General features: G+C 39.1%; 1 protein-coding gene across 10 annotated transcripts in view; it reads left to right on the top strand.

Annotated features, from left to right (window-relative positions):
* The window catches only part of Cadps2 (calcium dependent secretion activator 2), a 534,832-nt gene that overhangs the window by 410,502 nt on the left and 105,284 nt on the right, over positions 1-19,046 (top strand). For 7 of the 10 annotated variants that reach the window (XM_029478701.1, XM_029478705.1, XM_029478706.1 and 4 more), the window contains exons 14-17: positions 3,066-3,167; positions 8,005-8,068; positions 10,489-10,612; positions 12,481-12,501. In XM_029478701.1, coding sequence (XP_029334561.1) covers positions 3,066-3,167; positions 8,005-8,068; positions 10,489-10,612; positions 12,481-12,501 — 311 coding nt within the window. The remainder of the gene's footprint in view (positions 1-3,065; positions 3,168-8,004; positions 8,069-10,488; positions 10,613-12,480; positions 12,502-19,046) is intronic. The other 3 variants (XM_021164381.2, XM_029478707.1, XM_029478703.1) reach the window with 1 other exon arrangement.

Below are 19,046 nucleotides of genomic sequence, written 5' to 3'. Positions count from 1 at the left end.
ATCACAGGGCCCCCAATGGAGGAGCTAGAGAAAGTACCCAGGGAGCTGGGGGGATCTGCAACCCTATAGGTGGAACAACAATATGAACTAACCAGTACCCCCTCCTCCCCCAGAGCTTGTGTCTCTAGCTGCATATGTATCAGAAGATGGCCTGGTCGACCATCAGTGGAAAGAGAGGCCCATTGGTCGTGCAGACTTTATATGCCTCAGTACAGGGGAACCCCAGGGCCAAGAGGTGGGAGTAGGTGGGTGGGGGAGTGGGTGTAGGAGGGTATGGGGGACTTTTGGGATAGCATTGGAAATGTAAATTAAATAAATACCCAATAATAATAAGAAAAAGAAAAGAAAAAAAGATGTTTCCTTCAGTATTGCTAGTCAGATACCATTCCAAGTGCTGCGTAGGACTTTATTTTCTGTTCTTCATTATTTTTTTAAGAACGTAAAAAAGGAAGCAAGTAATGTGTGGATACTTGAGAATGCTGGCTTCAAATTAAAGGCAAGCCAGATTCAAGTCCAGTCTCTGGCCTCTCATGTTTTGTAACCTCACCTCCCTGACCCTCCTCCTCCCTTGGAAAGTACAGACAGGACTATAGCGAACACTCTGTTATTCTGCAAGCAAAACATCTTGCCTAATGCAGGGAGCGTAGTTCACATTCTGCAACTAAGAATCGTAACGTTCCTTTTGACAGCAAGAGTTAATAGAACATTGTTAACAACACATGAGTTACTTGCCGTTATTATTTAAGTCGTTAAGCTATTCACCCAAGGCTTGATTGCAGACAATTGTCATTCATTACTGATAGCCTAGATTAGAAGGTTACCTCATATCCCTAATATTCGGTAGTTTGCCTTATACAGTGCACATTAAGGGGGTGGATGGATGGGTGGTAGGTGGAGATCAAGGCAAGTTCACATCACCCAGTGTATTTTGTCTGTTTGATTTGTACTTGGTAGTAACGAAGTTGGTGAACTGACAGTGTTTCCCTGTGCATTGTACGATTTATCACCTCAAATCTTGATGCAAACCCTTTCCTGCCTCATCTCTCTCACTGTTTCTTACCTGAAACCCTATTCTACCCTGTCAGGTAAGCAGTACTCTATCACTGCAGATCATGACGTCATCAAGCTGTTGAAACAAGAATAGTCACTCAAACTGGCCATGTAGCATCTGTCAGAGAGCCATGCTCATCATCCGAATGGGAAACTCCTTGGTCTCTTACCAAATTGTCATGGCCTGCTGTGAAACAACCTGCTGTAACTAATCATTTAGAACACTTTCTTTTTGCCTGTCTGTGTAACAACATAATCTAGGGCTAGTTGAATCTGAATACCCAAATTAACCTTAATATCAGGTTAATGACGTATATAAAGCTCTCAGGTGGTACTGAAGGTATATATACAGCCAACAGAGTGCTTACCTCACTCACACAAAGCTCTAGGCTCATCTCTGAGACTCACATGACCAGCACAAGAGTGGGTGCCTAGAACAAGCCCTTGGGAAATAGATCAGGAACTCAAAGACATTTTTGGCCATTTGCATGGGATACATGCAACCCTGTCTTTAAAACAACAAAACCAAAACACTGAAGTGAGATTTTGTGTGTGTGTGTGTGTGTGTGTGTGTGTGTGTGACCATTGTCACAAATGTTTCCTAATAACTAATAAAATTGTCTGGGTTTTGTTTTAACTTTTGCTTGATAAAAGATGATTTTGAAACAGTTATGTGAAAACATTTGATTCATTTAATGCAAAGCATGAGCATTAAAATGTAGTTGCCTGCCTGATAACTTACCCATTGGCATTTTCTCCCTCCTACATGCAAAACCAGCACCAGTGTTTTGTTATTAGTCCGTCTATAATTAACATTCAAAACCATTCTTACATGATAAATGTAACTGCTGTTATTCTAAATGTAAGATTAGATATTACCTTGTTTAGAAATTAATTATAATTGCAAGAAATGTTTTCAAAGACTAAATCCCAACAGCATGTAAATTTCTGAAGTAACAAATTATTTATTGTACATAAGAACAAAGTCCTCACACTTAAGTGGTGCTTAGATGTGACTAGAAGATCATTATGTCAATAAGGTTCAGGTATAACTTTGAAATTAATTGCTTTTGTCCTAATTGACTAGTTAACAAGCGTGAAATATATATTCATGCACATACACACACAAAACGGTAAATATCAAATTAAAGCCTTGATGTAAAGTAATTCTAACCATTTCTCTTTACATTTAATAATCCTTGTTTTTACCTATTTTATACATAAGCATTAATATTAATACTTGGAATAATGAGTGTACATCTTTAGGAAAATATAATCAGTTAAAAATGAACTAATGAGGAACATGCCTACTGCCCAGTCAAGCACCAAAGATATCCTTAGGTATATATAAGGTTTAAAGCAAATATAAGATGAATGTGTTGTCCCCTCTGGATTAGTGTGGACAGTTTAACTTTATGTTTTCAAATTTCATATGACTGCTATACAACCAGATACAGAAATTGTTGAGAACTTTCTAAATATAATTTGTGAAATGCATCTTATCTTCTAGTTTCAGGCACACCTTTTTATCCAAAGTTTCTGTTTCTTACAACATTTAACTGTCTCTAGCCGCATGTTTTGTGTACTTCTATTTGGAAGAGAAGCAGTTAAGATATTTCTACTTGAATTCAGTCTGTATTAATAATAGTCCATTCGGGGGATAGGCATTTAATTGGTCAGATGTTTAATTCCACTAGAGAACATTTTCCCTGGATTTTCAAGGACTAGTTATTGTTTTCTGTGTATCTGGGAACTATTTATTGTCAGCATTTACCTTGAAGGCTGTCTAAGAGAATAAAGCCATTCCATTCATCCTAGGTCAAAGACGAAGTAAATGGCTGCAAATACTTCCATTAAATTTCCGGTGTAAACACAGCTAGTGCTAATATGCCTTTTACTCGAGTCTTTGAATGATTTAGGAATATATTTGTGTATATAAAACCTTTCAAGGTAAATAATCTCTTAATACAAATTGCTGACTCTCTTCCCCCCCCCCCAACCCTCCCCACCCCCAGGCCTGATGGGATTGGAACGGTTTCAGTGGAAGAGAAAGAAAGATTTGAGGAGATAAAAGACCGACTTTCTTCGCTTTTAGAAAACCAGATCAGCCACTTCAGGTGTGTATTGTGTTTGAGCCAAGTATCTGTTTTTTCCAATCTAGCTTTACCCTCCATCTCGTCCCCCAAGACATTTTTTGTTGTTAAATCTACTTGCCACTACTCAGTTACCAGTTGGTTCCAATCGCATGCAGTGTGTGATCCAGTCTTCAATCTGTGGCTAGTTGTGAAGGTTCTATGCCCCAGTGTAGGGGGATGCCAGGGCTAGGAAGCAGGAGTGGGTAGATTGGTGAGACTTCTTTTTCTTTCCTCTGTCCCACCAGAAAAGGAGTTTCCTGCAATGGGAGCATTCCCAATTTTTCCGCTAAAGATTAGTAGTCTCAAGTATCTAAGCAATTGTATGCGCTTTCCACTTGTCCCACTGGAACATGGTTAATAGTTTCATTGCTTAATCTATTAGATATCTTTGTATTCACAGCATAGGTCGTAGCACCTAGTGCTCCTTGTTCTTGATGATTAGTCTTCATTCGTAAGAATCACTGGCAGGGTGAATGATAAACCGCTTGATACTGTTATTGCCCCCGTGTTGGGTAGTCTCAAAGAATCCAATGGTTAGAAACCTAAGTAGAAATATGCTGATATGTTTTCTTCTATTACCACTCTTATTAGTACTGTTACATCAATTAATTTTTTCTTGTAGAATCTCTACCATGTTGTACTTACATGCTTTGGGATCATTTCAAAAAAAGTCAGAAAATGTTATTTCTATTTGAGAGTGAAGAATGACTTATAAACCCGCTGAGAAGTATGTGTACCCTCAGCTTTCTTTACCAGGGCAGCTCTGCTGGGCTAACATCAGTCTACATTAGTTCCCCAGAGAAGGTGATGGTACCTACACCTGTAGATAGTTAAGACTTCCCTAACATCTTAGCAAAAGGCACCTTCCACAAGGACTGTCGTCTTGAAGATCTGCCTATATGCACGCAGCTTCTTTTCACTTTCTAATAATATACTGTTGAACATGGTCACACGTGTTCAACAGACATTTGAGAAAAGTATTTAATATGGAGGAAAGAGCCCAATGCATATAAATAGCAAAGGGAGGTGACTGGGAACAGCAAAAATTGTATGGGAGAAGGGAAAGTTGGAGGAAGGTTATTGAAGTCTTGAGAGAAGTTTAAAAAGGCAAGGCATCTATCAATCAAAAATGAGATTGAAAAGTTAAAATAACGCTTCAAAGAAAAAGTAAGAACTCTAAAGATAGTAAGAAAATGTTACAAACATAACATAGATACACACCATTGAAAGGTTAAGTTTATGAAAACTTCCTGAGGGTACAACTGTTCTCTTGTAGCTCTATGTACCTCCATTCAGCTAAAATTGAGCTTTGACTTCACCACAGAAAGGAATTTAAGGATGGTACAGTATTTTCATAGAGCTAGAGTTTATTAAAAATAATAAAATTAGAAGGCATTCCCAGAAGTGTGGATGTGGAGTTTTCAAGAGTCCATTTGGCTCTCTCAACTCGAGCCATACATGTGTTCCTGGTGGTCTCCAAGCAACATCTCAAAGGTTAAGAACACCTTTGTCCTTTTTCGGTCTCTTTTTTAAATAAAGAAGATTACAGGGTGGCTCTGAAGGTACCATGGGTAGGATATCAATTGATAAGTTAAAACCATAATCAATTGGATTGCGTAAGAGTTAAGATTGTCTTTTACCTTAAATGGGGTTTCTGGTAAGATTCCTAGAAGTGTGTAATTTACAGCTAGGGGAGGGAAATCACCATATAAAGCCTCATGTGTCATTTATTTCTATTCTAATGTTCTTACTTGAAAAATATCACTATACAGAAGAAATATTGTCCCTGTAGCAAACTTTGTGTTGGAAATCTTAGTGTGCCCCTGACCTACCAGAGGCTTCAAAGGGATTCTAAAGTGAAGAGCCCCCCTCCCCCCCCCTGTAATTGTTTTTATTCTGCCTCGAATGGTAAAGGATACAGCAAATGGTGGAACTCACAAAGCAGAAAGGATGAGAAAGTGTGTGATGGGGAAAAGAAGACATCATCGTTCAAGAGGGAAGTACAACCTAAAGCTGCAGTCAGAGGCAGTAGGGTGGTCCCAGCCTGGACTCCAAACACTTGAGGGGCTGTAGTAGGAGAATGAGCAGTTCCAGGCCAGCCTCAAGAACAAACAAAAGCCTCTTAGCATAGCTACAAAACAGCAAATCTGAACACAGAGAAGCAGGACCTTTCAAATGCCGTGGCATCAAACCCACTCTGGAACCTAGGTTAGTGGGTTCTTAAAATTATAAACACCTGTTGCGGATGAGACCTATTTCATGCCTACACATTTTCCCAAGTGAAAGTAAAGTCCTTGTACACCACAGAATGAATGGTAGTCCCTACCAAAAATGTTAAGAATTAAATGAAACTTAGCCAAATGAAAATTGAAGACTAGATAAACAGTGTCCACCAACCCAAAGGGATGAAGTGCCAAATGAGCACACATACAAACAAAAAAAGTACAACCTTTGTCCTCTTAGGTAAGATTCTAAACATGTAATCTCATCCAAAGATAGAAAGTTAATCACTGTCTGCCTGGGGTAGGAGAAACATCATACATTTCCTTGCCTCTGCTGACACTTTAAAAAGCAGATGCACTGTCGCATTTTAAACAAATTTTATAATTTTATAATACATGTAAGTCACCCTTGATCACTCCACTAGCTAGCACTGAGGGCTGAGGATATAGCTCCACAGGTGACATTTATCTGTCATATGTAATGATCTGGGGTAAACCCCCATCACCCCCAAAACTAAACACTGAGGGATTCTCTTTCATAGGAGGACATTGACAGCCTATCAAAAACTGAAAACTCAAGAAGCAAAAAATACAAGTGCACATTTGAGGATATAAAGTCCAAATGTTAAAAGAACCAGCTAAGACTTGACCTTTGTCTCTTTTCTAAAACATGGAAATTACTTGGAATAAGTCAGAGCAAACATAAATGACTTAATATCTGTATTGCAAAAGCGCCTGTTAGAGGAAGAGTGCACAGTTCATATTGAATCTCAGTAACTATTACCGCTGCATTTAAATAAGGAAGGGGGTAGTTCTTTAATCATAGGATGGGTCTACACTAGCTCATTCCTCTGTAAAACTCATCTAACAATTTAAAAAAATGAGATTGGCTTCAATTCACTCAGATTAAATATTAAATGTGGCTGAATTTTATTCAGTAGTTGGTTGTTTTCCACTTTGCTTTACTGTTGCATAACTGTCAAGAGGTGGGGGGGAACCAAAATATTTATCCTGAAGGGAGGCAGAACAAAATGATTCCCTTCTTTGATAACTCGCATTACAAAGATTAATTAAGCTTCTGGGCAGTCACTTTCTAGCTGTTATTGATTCAGGCTTACTCCAATGTGCGGAATTGTTTACACACCCTGCACAGCCAATGCTAATTCAGAACATACCCACTGGGACCTCGGAGCCCTGAAATGCTAACTGTAATCTGAGGATCAGTAACATTCCATTCATAAAATGTGTCACCCGCAGGCTAGTGGAAATAAACAATAGCAAAGACAATGGGTGGATTATGCAAATACACTGAAAAGATTAAGCAAGGGGAGGGAACTACAAGGAGCCAATTGGTGCTTTACTCAAATGTGGATTAAGCTTTAAAGTATACAGAATGGAGTGATTAAAGCTACTGTGCTAATTTGCGGAGGTCTAAAAAGCACCATTTCACAGGAACCTCTATTAAAATAAATTGATTGACGCTTTTCTGGAGATGGGGGGAACATGGCACAGAGAGGCAAAACTAAGCAAGTATATGTTCTACTGGGAAATAGATTATAAATCCTCTGAAGAAAACCCTGGCTAACTAAATTTGGAAAGTACGCACTTACAGTTGTCTTTACTGGAGAAACTTTTATAAAACTGACAATCCCCAAACAAACTCAAATACATTTCTTTTAAAAGGGAAAAAAGAGATGCGTCTTTTATTCCTTTTTTTTTTTAATTTAGTTTCTTAAACAACTTTTATCTCAAAACTTAGAGCGTGTTCTAGGTAAATCCATCCAAATTACAGGGGTGACCAAGTGCCTGCAGTCTGGGTCCTGGGGAGGGAGCTACAGCCTCAGAGGTGTGGTGGGGTCTTTGCTGAATCTGGTTCAATAAAGTCTGTGGCTCCAGAAGAACTTATCAGTTCTGATTGTCAGCACTCTTCACATGGACATTAATGTGGCCGCTGACCCTAGAAGGAGTCCACTCTGTCCCTGAGCCTCAGTTTCAGAACATTCCCCATTACATGGCTTCCACTTGTTACTTTGCAGTTAGGATCCATCAGAGAAGAAATCGTTGGGATCTTGCCTCTTCCTGAGGAAATTCTGCACAGGGTTTGCATGTTCCTGAGACATGAAAGAGTTCAACACCATGGTTGCTGTGTAGTGTCCCTAAATTGGGGGAGTAACTTTGTCGATCTTAGAAGTTCAGCAATGGTAGATCCCTTCTCCCCCCACATACTAATGCCAGCAGGTAGGAGAAAAATCATTTCATTTTCATCTGGACCTTAAATACTAAACCTTAAACGACATTTTTAGGTCTTATACAATAAACCTCTCTACAATGACCCTGGGGTATCTTCCTTAATGTCTATTCTTTTAGCGCATGTATCATGAAGACTTGAGAATCATTTTAATCATAGTTGCTAGTTCAAGTCCTTGAAATCATAGCCTTGGTAAAATTTAATGGTTAAAATTATGTCCAAAAAGACTAGATATTTCAACTTGTCTTCAAGGTTCTCCACTAACGCCGAGCAATTGAAAGTGTCAACATTTAGCTCTTGGGTTAATGTTAGATGTTTCATATGTCTGTCCCTCTTTTTGTCCTTAAAGATACTGCTTTCCCTTCGGACGACCTGAGGGTGCTCTAAAAGCTACGCTCTCCTTACTTGAAAGGGTATGTATGAGGGTTTATAGATGTTCCTTGTGTTCTTGGGGGCTGGGTTCCAGCTGTTAAACTATGCAAGTCTTTGAGTTAGAACTTTTTGCCGTGCCCACACCACTGCTCCCATAACTTACCCTACTAATTTTCTCACTTCTCCTTACTACTTCCTTCCTCTGTGGAAGCCTGTCTTCCACCACCCTATCCCAATACTATCATTGCCTTTTAATGATATCAATCTCTGCATCTCGCCCCCCCCCCACACACACACACATCTCATGAGATATTTTGTTGTTTGTATTTTGTTTGTTTTGTTTTGTTTTGTTTTAGTTGTTTCTGTTTTCTAGGCCACTGCACACTTGCGTGTTATGGTCCTCTCAGAGTCACTGGTTTTTCCAGCACTTTTAGCCCTCATGCATGTTAGCCTTGTCATGTAAAATGATGACCATGTCATTACTTTCCATTCATTTCAAGCTCCACATATGATGCGTTGTCAGATGCTTTATTTGAGTTTTTATGTTGTTAAAAACTGTGCGTAGCTTTGGCTTATTAAAGTGTTTATTCTGTTCTGTTTCTTAAGGCAATTACAAATAAGTCATTTGTTAAAGTCGCTTTACTTTTTGTAACGGAATACCATCGTGAGCACCTCACACAACCTCTCTGAGTCCTGGTTTCCATGGCAGAGTCTGCTTCTCCTTGCCTGCAGGGAGGGGGTGGTAATCCAGACATGCCCAGTGACAGGTGGCAGGGTGACAGAGACCCTTTCCAGTTATAGCCACTAATCACGTCGTCTACCGAACTGAAACAGAAATGCTACGAGCCATTTCTTTATTTTTCAAAAAATCTCTCTTGACTTACTAGCAACTTTCAAAAGCAAAATAAAATCTGTAAGTGAATTTTTAACACCTTTAATGCTTTGGAAGAGCCTCAGCAGATGCCGAAATGCATAGACAGAAACCAGGGTTTAGTTTCGAGAGAATATGAAATAATATCTAAATCCTAGCTTCACCTCTGGGGCATACATATACATTCTATACATTTCTTGCTACTCTTTCTACTATTTGAAGTCTCTCGGCGTGAGAAGCTTAAGTAAAATTCATAAGCCTATATATGCAACAGCAGCATCTTGATGGTAAATTTTGGCAAAGGTCTCATTAAATATAATACTTTATATTCTATGTTTATACAAATACGTATAAACATATAACCTGTACTTTGCACAGGTTTTTTGTTTTTTGATTTTGTTTTTTTCAGGCTACAAAGTATCTACTTTCTGTTTCTGAAGTACCAAATATATGTCACAATTGAAATTGATAATAAAAGACCTGATAAATGATAAAGGTAGCTGACTTCAAGAAAGAAAAGCTTGCCTAAATACATTTGAAAATGCTGTCAGGGGTTATTGATGCTTGCATACTGGAACCAATTCAAGAGTGCTCAGAGATTGGTAAAAAGAGATTAAAATTCTAAAGTTTCCATGGGTATTTCCAGGTTCTTTAGTGCTTATTCCAATTTAAGAGATTAGTAGAATACTTACTACACTTAAAAAAATCACCTTTATTACACTTTCCTCAGATGTATCATTGTTTGAATATAAACAAAGCATAACAATTACATTAAACACATGAGAAAATAGTCTGCCTAACAATGACTCACAATTTACAATAGGAGTTGTAGTGGAAAGTATTAATGTATTGTTAGAACACGTTTAAAGTTGCCTTTTGAATTTGGTTATATAACTATTGGCTCCTTGTTAACAATAAAGCATGGTAAGGAAAACTATCCAAGAACACATTTTAGGAACCCAGCAGAGAAAAACCTTCTTTTTAATCTGAAACTGAAGGAAATGTCCCCATGTCAAGAGCTTGATGTCACATAAAGCACTTGTTCCACGAAGACGCCCCTTCCTCTTTTCATACTTCAGCACCCTGTCCGCAGCAGGTCACAATTAACAATGTTTCATTTGTAACTTTTACACTGCTGCAGAATTATGCCCATCCGTGGTAGAATCGTTTCCTACGATTTTTCCACGTATAACTCAGAAGATCTGGGGCTCTTACATGAGGACGATCCAAGACCAACTCTGTTTATCACTTATGCCAAGGGCTGTAATCCTGATCTGAAACAGCTGCTCTAATGGTGTCCTGGATCCCTGGAGGAGAAGTGACTGTCACACTGGATCCTAGTGACCTGGCCTATGGGAGGTTTTGATGTTCACAAATGAGGCTCAGACAGGAGGAACCAATGCTGAAGGATTAGGTCCCAGTTGTGAAGTGCAGACTCTTTACTTCCCACAAGTGACAGAAGGCCCCTCCCCCTTCCCAGGAACACTCAGGGCTGGGGCAATTTGTGTAATTTGTTTTTAGAATGTATTTTATGCAATGTCTCTCCTCACTTCTTTTCCCACCCACCCTGCTTCTCTCTCCTCTCTGTAGGTTTTAATGAAAGACATTGCCACTCCTATCCCTGCGGAGGAGGTGAAGAAAGTGGTCAGAAAATGTCTGGAGAAAGCTGCCTTGATCAATTACACTAGGCTCACAGAATATGCCAAAATAGAAGGTCAGTGCCCTGAGCAATTGCCGAAGTGGCTGTGAGAGCCGACAATGCCTATTAACTGAATTTTCTATGAGAAGTCCTTTCCTTCCCTGAACAATCCTGTGCCGAGGCAAAGGGAAATGTCTCATTAAAATCTCAGCTGGCGAACTGAAGCGCTTTTTCCTATTCATCGCTTTAATATGCCTCCTGGGACTCGGCTTGAATGAAAGACCCAGGATCCATGCTTAAGTTGTTCTTTGTTCTTATTTTGAGTTTTTGAGAAACCAAAAGGTGTTTTCATGGGTTGTATTTTTTTGACATTACTGTAAGTATGTCTAACATTTAAACTATGGGCTGTGTATGCTTTGCTGATTGGTGTCAGTGTAGCATTATGTAATTTTATTTTCTGATCTGCACTGTCACTCGGTGGTGGAAGAAACTTGTTGATTGTTATGTGGGCTGGAATAAGCGGGGAGAACTTCCTGCCGCTGTTAATTGCTGGTTCTATATTGATGCATTTGAAAGATTAGACCTCTCGAGAGGACTGTGCACTTTTTCTCTTTCTTCAAGTTTTATTCATTAAGGACACTGATATTTTAAATGTTTAGAGATAAGTAGATGGGAAGGTACAGCTGAGTCACAAGATCAGCTTTTATTTTTCAGGCTTTTGAACTGGTTGACTTCAAACTATCGGGAAAGATTTTAAGTTATTTGTTCAAATTGTCATGAAACTGACATACATCATACAGGGGTCATTACCAGAGAGAAAGGAAAAGTTTGTTTTTTGTTCAATATTTATATCTTGAAATAAGAGGGAAGTCATCCTGTAGACAAAGATCAGTCACTTTTAGTATTTTTAGATTGTGCTTAGTGGACAGTTAATTTATAATTAATTGGTATTACAATAATTTTATAAATATTCAGCCAGTGGAAAAGAGAAATGTTCTGTCTTCCCTTTTTTTTAATCTCTAAATCTGGACAAGCTCTCTAACAAGCATGTGATAACCAACCTCCTGAGTGATTAACAAAAAAGCCATCTCATCACCATAGCAACCAATATTATATCAAGAGAGTAACAACATGAAACCTCCTTAGTTACCAGCTTAACATCATTAATTATGATATCATGTTGTGTTAAAGCAAACGCAGTGAGCGCTCGGTCGTTTGAAGGAAGTGGAAGAGGAACACTTTGGTTTTCACTTGTGAATACCGGTTCCACGTAGCTTTCGTGTTGGAAGAGGAACACTTTGGTCTTCACTTGTGAATACCGGTTCCACGTAGCTTTCGTGTTGGGGATTGTTGAGGGTTCCAAGTGTGATTGAAAGAGCTTATCCATGAACCGACATTAAAACTTTTCAAGTATCTCAGAGGAAAGTGTGTGGGGATCTTCAGGCATGATAATACCTTTTGTACAAATGTATTTCCAGTTTAAAATGTGCAGGCAGAACTTTGTCTTTCTGAGCTCCTCTAGCAATGCTTTGCTGCTCTGCGAGAACTCTGAGATGGATGGTAGGCTCCGGTTCACAGTGTAGCTCGCTCAGTGCTTGATAGTTGTAGCGTCCACTGGGAAGGAGACAGAGGATCTTCTTTGATCCATACATGGAGATGTTTGTCCTAAAACCGAGTGGAGAGAAAGTAGGGACCCTCCCGTGTTCTCATTTCCTGGAGTCTAATGAGACACTATTCTAGAAAAGCAATCCGCCGAATTACTGCCAAGCTGCCTTACCTCAAAAACAAAAAACATTGCTCATCCGCTGAGTAAAAACTTGCATGCTTTTTCAGTTTCTGCTTCTACCCTTCCTATTCTGATTTTCATTTGTTAAAAAAAAAAAAATTGATGGGCTAGTTTTCTTTGCTTTCTTGGCCTTAAATTCTCTTTTCTTATGTTTTAGGGCCTGCAGAAAAGGAAACAGGTAATGTCTCTGCGTGCACGCGCCATTATTTCTAATGTGGTGGTATATGACATTTTAGAAACATTTCTTTGAAGTGCAGCTGTCATTTAAAAAAGCATATATTTAATGTATATAAAAATGCAGCCATGGGACTATTCATAATTTATACTTTAAGCCTGTCCACCACTTCCAAAAATCTCCTCCTACCCCATTAAACCAAGAGGGGAAAAACAAACAAGCAACTGTGTGCTCTGAGAGCACTTTTTAGTTGTACAGAACAGCACTGCTGTCTGGAGGCCCCTCTGTTGTATGGTATGTGTCTATGGTTTACTCGTCCTATGATGAAGCTTTGCACCCCGCTGTTGATACTTTTCCATTTCACCTACCTTGAGATGGCCCTTCTACTCTTTGTCTTTCCTAGTAGTTTAGACCACTCAGTGGTATCATGCAGTCCATGTCTTACTGTATCTGATTCATTTTGTTAGCACAGTGCCCTTCACATTCAAGTAGCTCACAGTGGCTAAGGGTAGGATTTCCTCCTTCTCTAAGGCTGAGTAGTATTTCATTGTCTGCACATAATCAAATATGCCCGATGCCTTTGTCTATCAGTGGATGTTGAATTGCTTCCATGGTTTGGTTATTGTGGATACTGCTGCAAGGAGGTTGGAAGTACGGATATCTGAAGACTTTTATTTCTGTTCTTTTGGATAGATGGCAGACTCCATGGAAGATCAATATTCTTATTGTTTTCATGTTCCTCCATACTGCTTTGTACAGTGAGTGTAACAGTTTCCACACTGCCCATAGTATCTGAGCTCTTCCCTTCATGTCCTTGCCTACCACTTATTATATGAGGTGGTGAGGATTCTATGACCATGGTTGTTGGAGAGGAAGTGATATTATATTAGAGTGTACTTGCATCCCCATGAAGATTTGTGACACTGAATATTTTCATGTAAGAAAGAGACCCACTGGGCATTTGTTGGTCCTCATTTGAAAGATGTCTAACTCTGTTTCTTTGCCAATCCTCATTGGGTTATTTGGGGCTTCTGATACTTATTAGTATGAGTGTGTTATATATTTCATATGTTAGCCCTCACTCAGATTATTTTCTCTCATCTGTAGGCTCCCTTTCATTGTGTTATCTTCTTTACTTTGGGCTACAGGTTTTGACATCTGTAAGTGGTGGCCTCCCCATCAGAGTGCCTATTTGTTTGTTTTCACCAGGATACTGAAAATACTTACATCTTTCCAGAACAATTGATAATGGTTTATAGGAAGAATGGGTGTTATTTTTCTCAGAAAGATCGGGAGTAGTTTTTTATATGAATTCAAGGCAAGAAACTAGAGGCCATATTAATGTTATACATCATGTCTTACTCATGGATACTAATCTTATTTGGAAACGGTTACCAATACTTGAAGGGTTCTCATACCGGAAGAGAGAAGCCTCTTCCTTTATTACACTTGAAAACTAAAAGAAGAGTCAAAAGCAAAAGTGCTTTGACATGAAAGTAAGATGTTCTTGACTCTGAACGAATGAGCAGGGGCTATCAAATCCCTCAGGAAATTTTGTGTGTACACATGTGCATGGGTGCATGTGTGTATGTGTATGGGTAAGTGTAGGTTGTGTGTGTGTGTGTGTATGTATGTTTGTTTCTGAGGCTCTGAAATGTTGAAATGTTAAAGATCTTGTTCCTTTTGGTTGTTTTTTTGTTTTTGTTTTTGTTTTTGTTTTGTGGGGGGTGGTTGGTTGGGTTTTTCCGCTTCTTATCAAACTGTAGTTAATTTAACTGTACATACCATTTCCTGTACACTCTACCTGTTCCCTCGTCAACCTTGCAAGCAGACTCCTTCTTGCCTTGCTCCTCTTTTCTCTAGGCACCTAACCTGATGACAGGATCAGTGTTCTGAGTTCTTGTTAATTAGTTTCCATCTGGAAACAGTGGTGTGTGAGACAAGTGATAAACCATCCTCATATCCACTTGTAGCGCCAGAGACAAATTTTTCTCTCCATTTTAAGCTCACAACTTCTACTTAGGGCTCTATTTCTTGGCTTTTTTGTTATTTTTCACAATCTGCATCCTGAAAGGTGACAGGTACAACACACCGAGATGCAAATGGGGGAAGAAAGACACTCTATAGTAGTTACTGATTGCACTTGAGAAAAAAATAATTAGAATAAAATGAGGTTTTTAACCATCTTGACTCATGGCAGCCCACACAATATCAGTAGTTCCACATTCTTTTACAAATGCTCTCAAAAGATTTTGCAAAGCCAGCAAAATGGCTCGGCAGATAAAGACAGTTTCCATGAAGCCTGGCAACTTAAGTTCAGTCTCCAGAACCCAGAGAGTTGTATGAGAGAACAGACTCCCCCAGCAGGTGTGTCCACAGGCTTCCTCATATGTGTCATGGGCACACACAGAAGATAGGTAGACAGACAAATAGACAAACAGATAGATTTTATATATATATATATATATATATATATATATCCCCATAATATATAACACTGTTGTTCTGAAAGCTGATTTTAGCCTAGCCTACAAGCTAGCAGTCAGGAATATCTGTGCCTTTGCCACTTCTGTAGAGCACATAAGTCATCCAAGACTAGACTCAGGCCTGATCTTATGCTTTGGGGCTTTGCTTCTTCTGTGGAATAAGATGAGATCCTAGTGCCCCTGAGATGCATGGGCAGAGGTGCCACCTGTACAGATGCCTACGTGACTCGAGAGGGGAGGAAGAGGAAAAGATGTTTCTGTATACCTTGCTGCCCTGCTGGGACAGCTTCCCTTCTCTCCTGTTTACTAGCCTTGACACCATTCACCTGGACTTCTCAGCAGCTTTAAGAAAAATAATTTTGATAAAACTAAAGACTTATAGACAAAGGAAAAATATAAGTATATTCCTTGATAATGCTCTAAATCAATGAGAGATTTTTAAGAAATGTGTATTTCTTTAAAATGAAAAAAATGAAAATATTAATTACCTTTCTATTGAATAATTTTTCAAAAATTCTCTTGAACATTTCTACTACCAACAAAGGAAGAATGTCCAGCCAGGATTTCTTATGATTTGTCATCAATCTGAATGTCCTAAAAGTTTACAGAAAAAAAATAGTTTTTACAGAAGTCAATGAGACTTCAAAAAATATTATTATGATGATTATTTCAGAAAATCAAATAAGTAGCTGAATAACTTGTCTAGAGTCACCAACCTCATAAGCAGGTCATTAGGGCTTTCTGTCTGCGAGTGTCACTGTCGGAGCTTTCCTCTGTCCCTTCCCCCCTCTTGAAAAGTTTGTATCATTACAATCTTACTTAGATTTTTCCTCATACAGCTCAGTTGCCATGTTTCAAATGCTTTCTCTTTGTATGCCTCTCCCTAAACCAGAGGGCACAAAACAGTTCGTCATCCTCCATAGCATCCTGTGGCATTAGTGCCTTGGGGAGAGAAAGGGGCTTGCATTTCAATAACCAGTTCACCTCCAGTTTAGAGGAAATGTGCCAGGCATGGCACACACTTGGTACCCAATAAATATTTATTTAATAAACAGATGAGCTTATGACACAGACAGTTATCTGGCTACTTATAGCAGAAAGAACATCGGTAAGCTGGCAGACCGCTTTGTAAAAGGTCATTCGAACCAATCACAGCATAATTAAAATATAGGGTGAAAACTGGCCACTTAAACATAACAAGACTGGAAAAGTAAGCGAGAGTCACATGCTCTTATTGCAGGAGATCAAAGCTGCAACACAGGACCAGAGAAGGCAGAGGTTATAGCTGTATGTACAGCACAGAGCGGTCCACCCGTTTCCACCATTAGATGATACGCTATGCTGCACTATGGTGATTCATGGTTTCCTCAATCCTGTGGGATCCTTCCTGTCCGTTGGCAGCACATGTGTGTAGGATAATGGGGTTTTAGAATCTAACAACAGATTAATGGAAACAAATGACCTCTCATTCAATGTCTTTTCTTCCTGGGTATTGCGTGTTACATATAAACTGGTAGTTCACTCTGAGCATTCAGTTTTTGGAAAAGCAATTCTTATTTAACTCGGGGGCTGTAAAATACTAGTTGCTTGGAGTGGCGTCGGCTTTTTAGTACTTTATAAGTAATCTTTGATTTTACGTTGCACCAAAAAACAAGTGTTTATAAATTTGTTTATTTTGGTTGTCGGTTTTGTAGCAGTAATATTATGATGTAGAACTCATCATGGCTGGCGTGTAAATCTTATTTTTCTAATTGTTTATTCTCTTTAAATTGAATGGCTTGATAATACAGATCATGACTTTTTTTTTTTTTAATGAAACACCCCTTTGCTTTTTAGTTCAGTGAGTTTCATACAAACGAGAATAGCCACCATACGTAAGCTGTTGATCCCTGTGCTACTCCGCAAACTGTGCCCCACATTGTGCTTACACAATTGTGACTTACAGTGTAAGCAGGCTTCTTAGAGCTGCCCTTTACATGATTCTTCTGCATAGGTTTGGTAAATAGGCTTCTTAAGAATCTAGGAACATGGAGGGGCCTGGCATGGATGGAACAGGGGAGGACTTTGTACTGCAAAGCTCCCTGTTAGCCCTCCTGTTGTCAGGTTCCCAGATCTAAGCCTTGGTGCACTCATTTCCAGACTTGCAGTTGAATGGCACAGAAATGCTCTCCCAAGAGGCACCGTGCTTACTTACTCGTTTTGAGAAAAGAAGCCGCACTGTGGCCGTCCTTACGTCATTAGAATGTGTGTACCATCTGGGTGGCATTTTAATTTAGCACTACGTTGTCAGACAATAATGGTAAGTAATAAATAAGTAGAGTCTGTTTTGTTTAAGATCCATGTGCCAAGAAACAGTGTATATCCAAAACATCATTGATATGTCTAATTAACAGTAAATAACTTCTTACTAATATTTCTAAAATAATGATAATTTTCTCGCATAAATGTTTGGTGTGCTGGCTTAAAATTTTAGGTTTGTTTACTATTAGATATCTCTACACATACATACATACATACATACATATGCACACACACACACATACACCATAAGCATACATGCATATATAAGATTTTAAAAATAAGTTAAAACCTACAAATAGATGTCACCATGACCTGATGTTTTTGTGGCCTAGACAAAAAAAACTATGTTCTCCAACATATGTCAGCACTTTGCAGAAAATAATCTGTAAACTGAAGACTACTGAATCTTCACCCAGTAGAGTCAACAGGTAACTGAGGAATTCCCATCTGACGTTTTGAGCAGTGTGATGGAAAACAATAGTCCCTTTCTCTAAATTACCAGTTGATTATGGGTATACCAATAGACAACAACCTCTGACTCCAGAACAGGAAGAATGAATAATAATCTCTTTTTTTTCATACTGGGAAAGCCATTCAAGTCTGCTAGAGTTCTTAGTTCCCCAGAGCTTTTAGTAAAGGGAATTGGTGTATCCACTGTAAAGCTGTGGTAGACACGCTGATCTACACGCTGATCTGCCTGTTGTGACCACCGGAGAAAGACTCACATGAAGCTTCGGTTTGGTTCTATCATCATCTAAAGATCTGGGTGCTTTTCGCCTGGCAATGACATGCTTAATGTACCTCAGAAGAGGAAATGTCCCTAATAGCCATAAGTTGCTTTCATTTCCTCAGGTAATATAATCCGTTTGAACTGTTGATTTTTAAACTATTATTATCAATACCCTTTTATCCTTATATTGAATTGAACATCATTAATCCTGCTTCCTGGATAGAAGATGGAGTGTTTTCTACTGAGCTTACATTTAAGCATAATACTACTTTACTTCAACGTTTTCCTTCTCTGCTTTGGAGTGAACAGGGTTCCTCCTATTTTTGTTCGCTTCAACTTTTCTCCACCTACTCACTAAGTACAGCAGAAAATGCCCCATGCTATGTAATTTGTATCCCCAGTAATTAGCTTATTACAGTGTAGGCATATTAAATCCTGTGGATCAAAAGCCGTTTAGAGGCATTATAAGCAGGGGCTGTAAGGATTACTAACCAGAAATGGCAAATGAAGGTATCCCTTGCTCATGTCTGACAAGGTTTAAGTGCTCTGTACATAGCTTCAGTTTCTCCATACAGAGGAAAACCTCTGCAGTACAGTACAGCAGTTGCTTCTTGCACATTCAGATAACTACGGGGAAAATCAAATAAGGACTTGAGATGTGCAGTTGTCCACCTCAGAAACAAGAAGCAAGGCTTGCCAGACTCTTAGCACCTCTGCAGTGTGAAAGGAAGGCGAGGGTTCTGCACTCTTTTTTTTTTAATTAGGTATTTTCTTCATTTACATTTCCAATGCTATCCCAAAAGTCCCCCATACCCTCCCCCACCCACTCCCCTACCCACCTACTCCCACTTCTTGGCCCTGGCGTTCCCCTATACTGGGGCATATAAAGTTTGCAAGATCAATGGGCCTCTCTTTCCACTGATGGCCTACTAGGCCATCTTCTGATACATATGCAGCTAGAGTCACGAGCTCCAGGGGGTACTGGTTAGTTCATATTATTGTTCCACCTATAGGGTTGCAGATCCCCCCAG

The sequence above is a fragment of the Mus caroli genome, chromosome 6 (assembly GCF_900094665.2).
Source record: "Mus caroli chromosome 6, CAROLI_EIJ_v1.1, whole genome shotgun sequence".
Lineage (NCBI taxonomy): Eukaryota > Metazoa > Chordata > Mammalia > Rodentia > Muridae > Mus > Mus caroli.
Note: the sequence above shows the minus strand (reverse complement) of the source record. Positions and strands in the feature narration are given on the sequence as shown.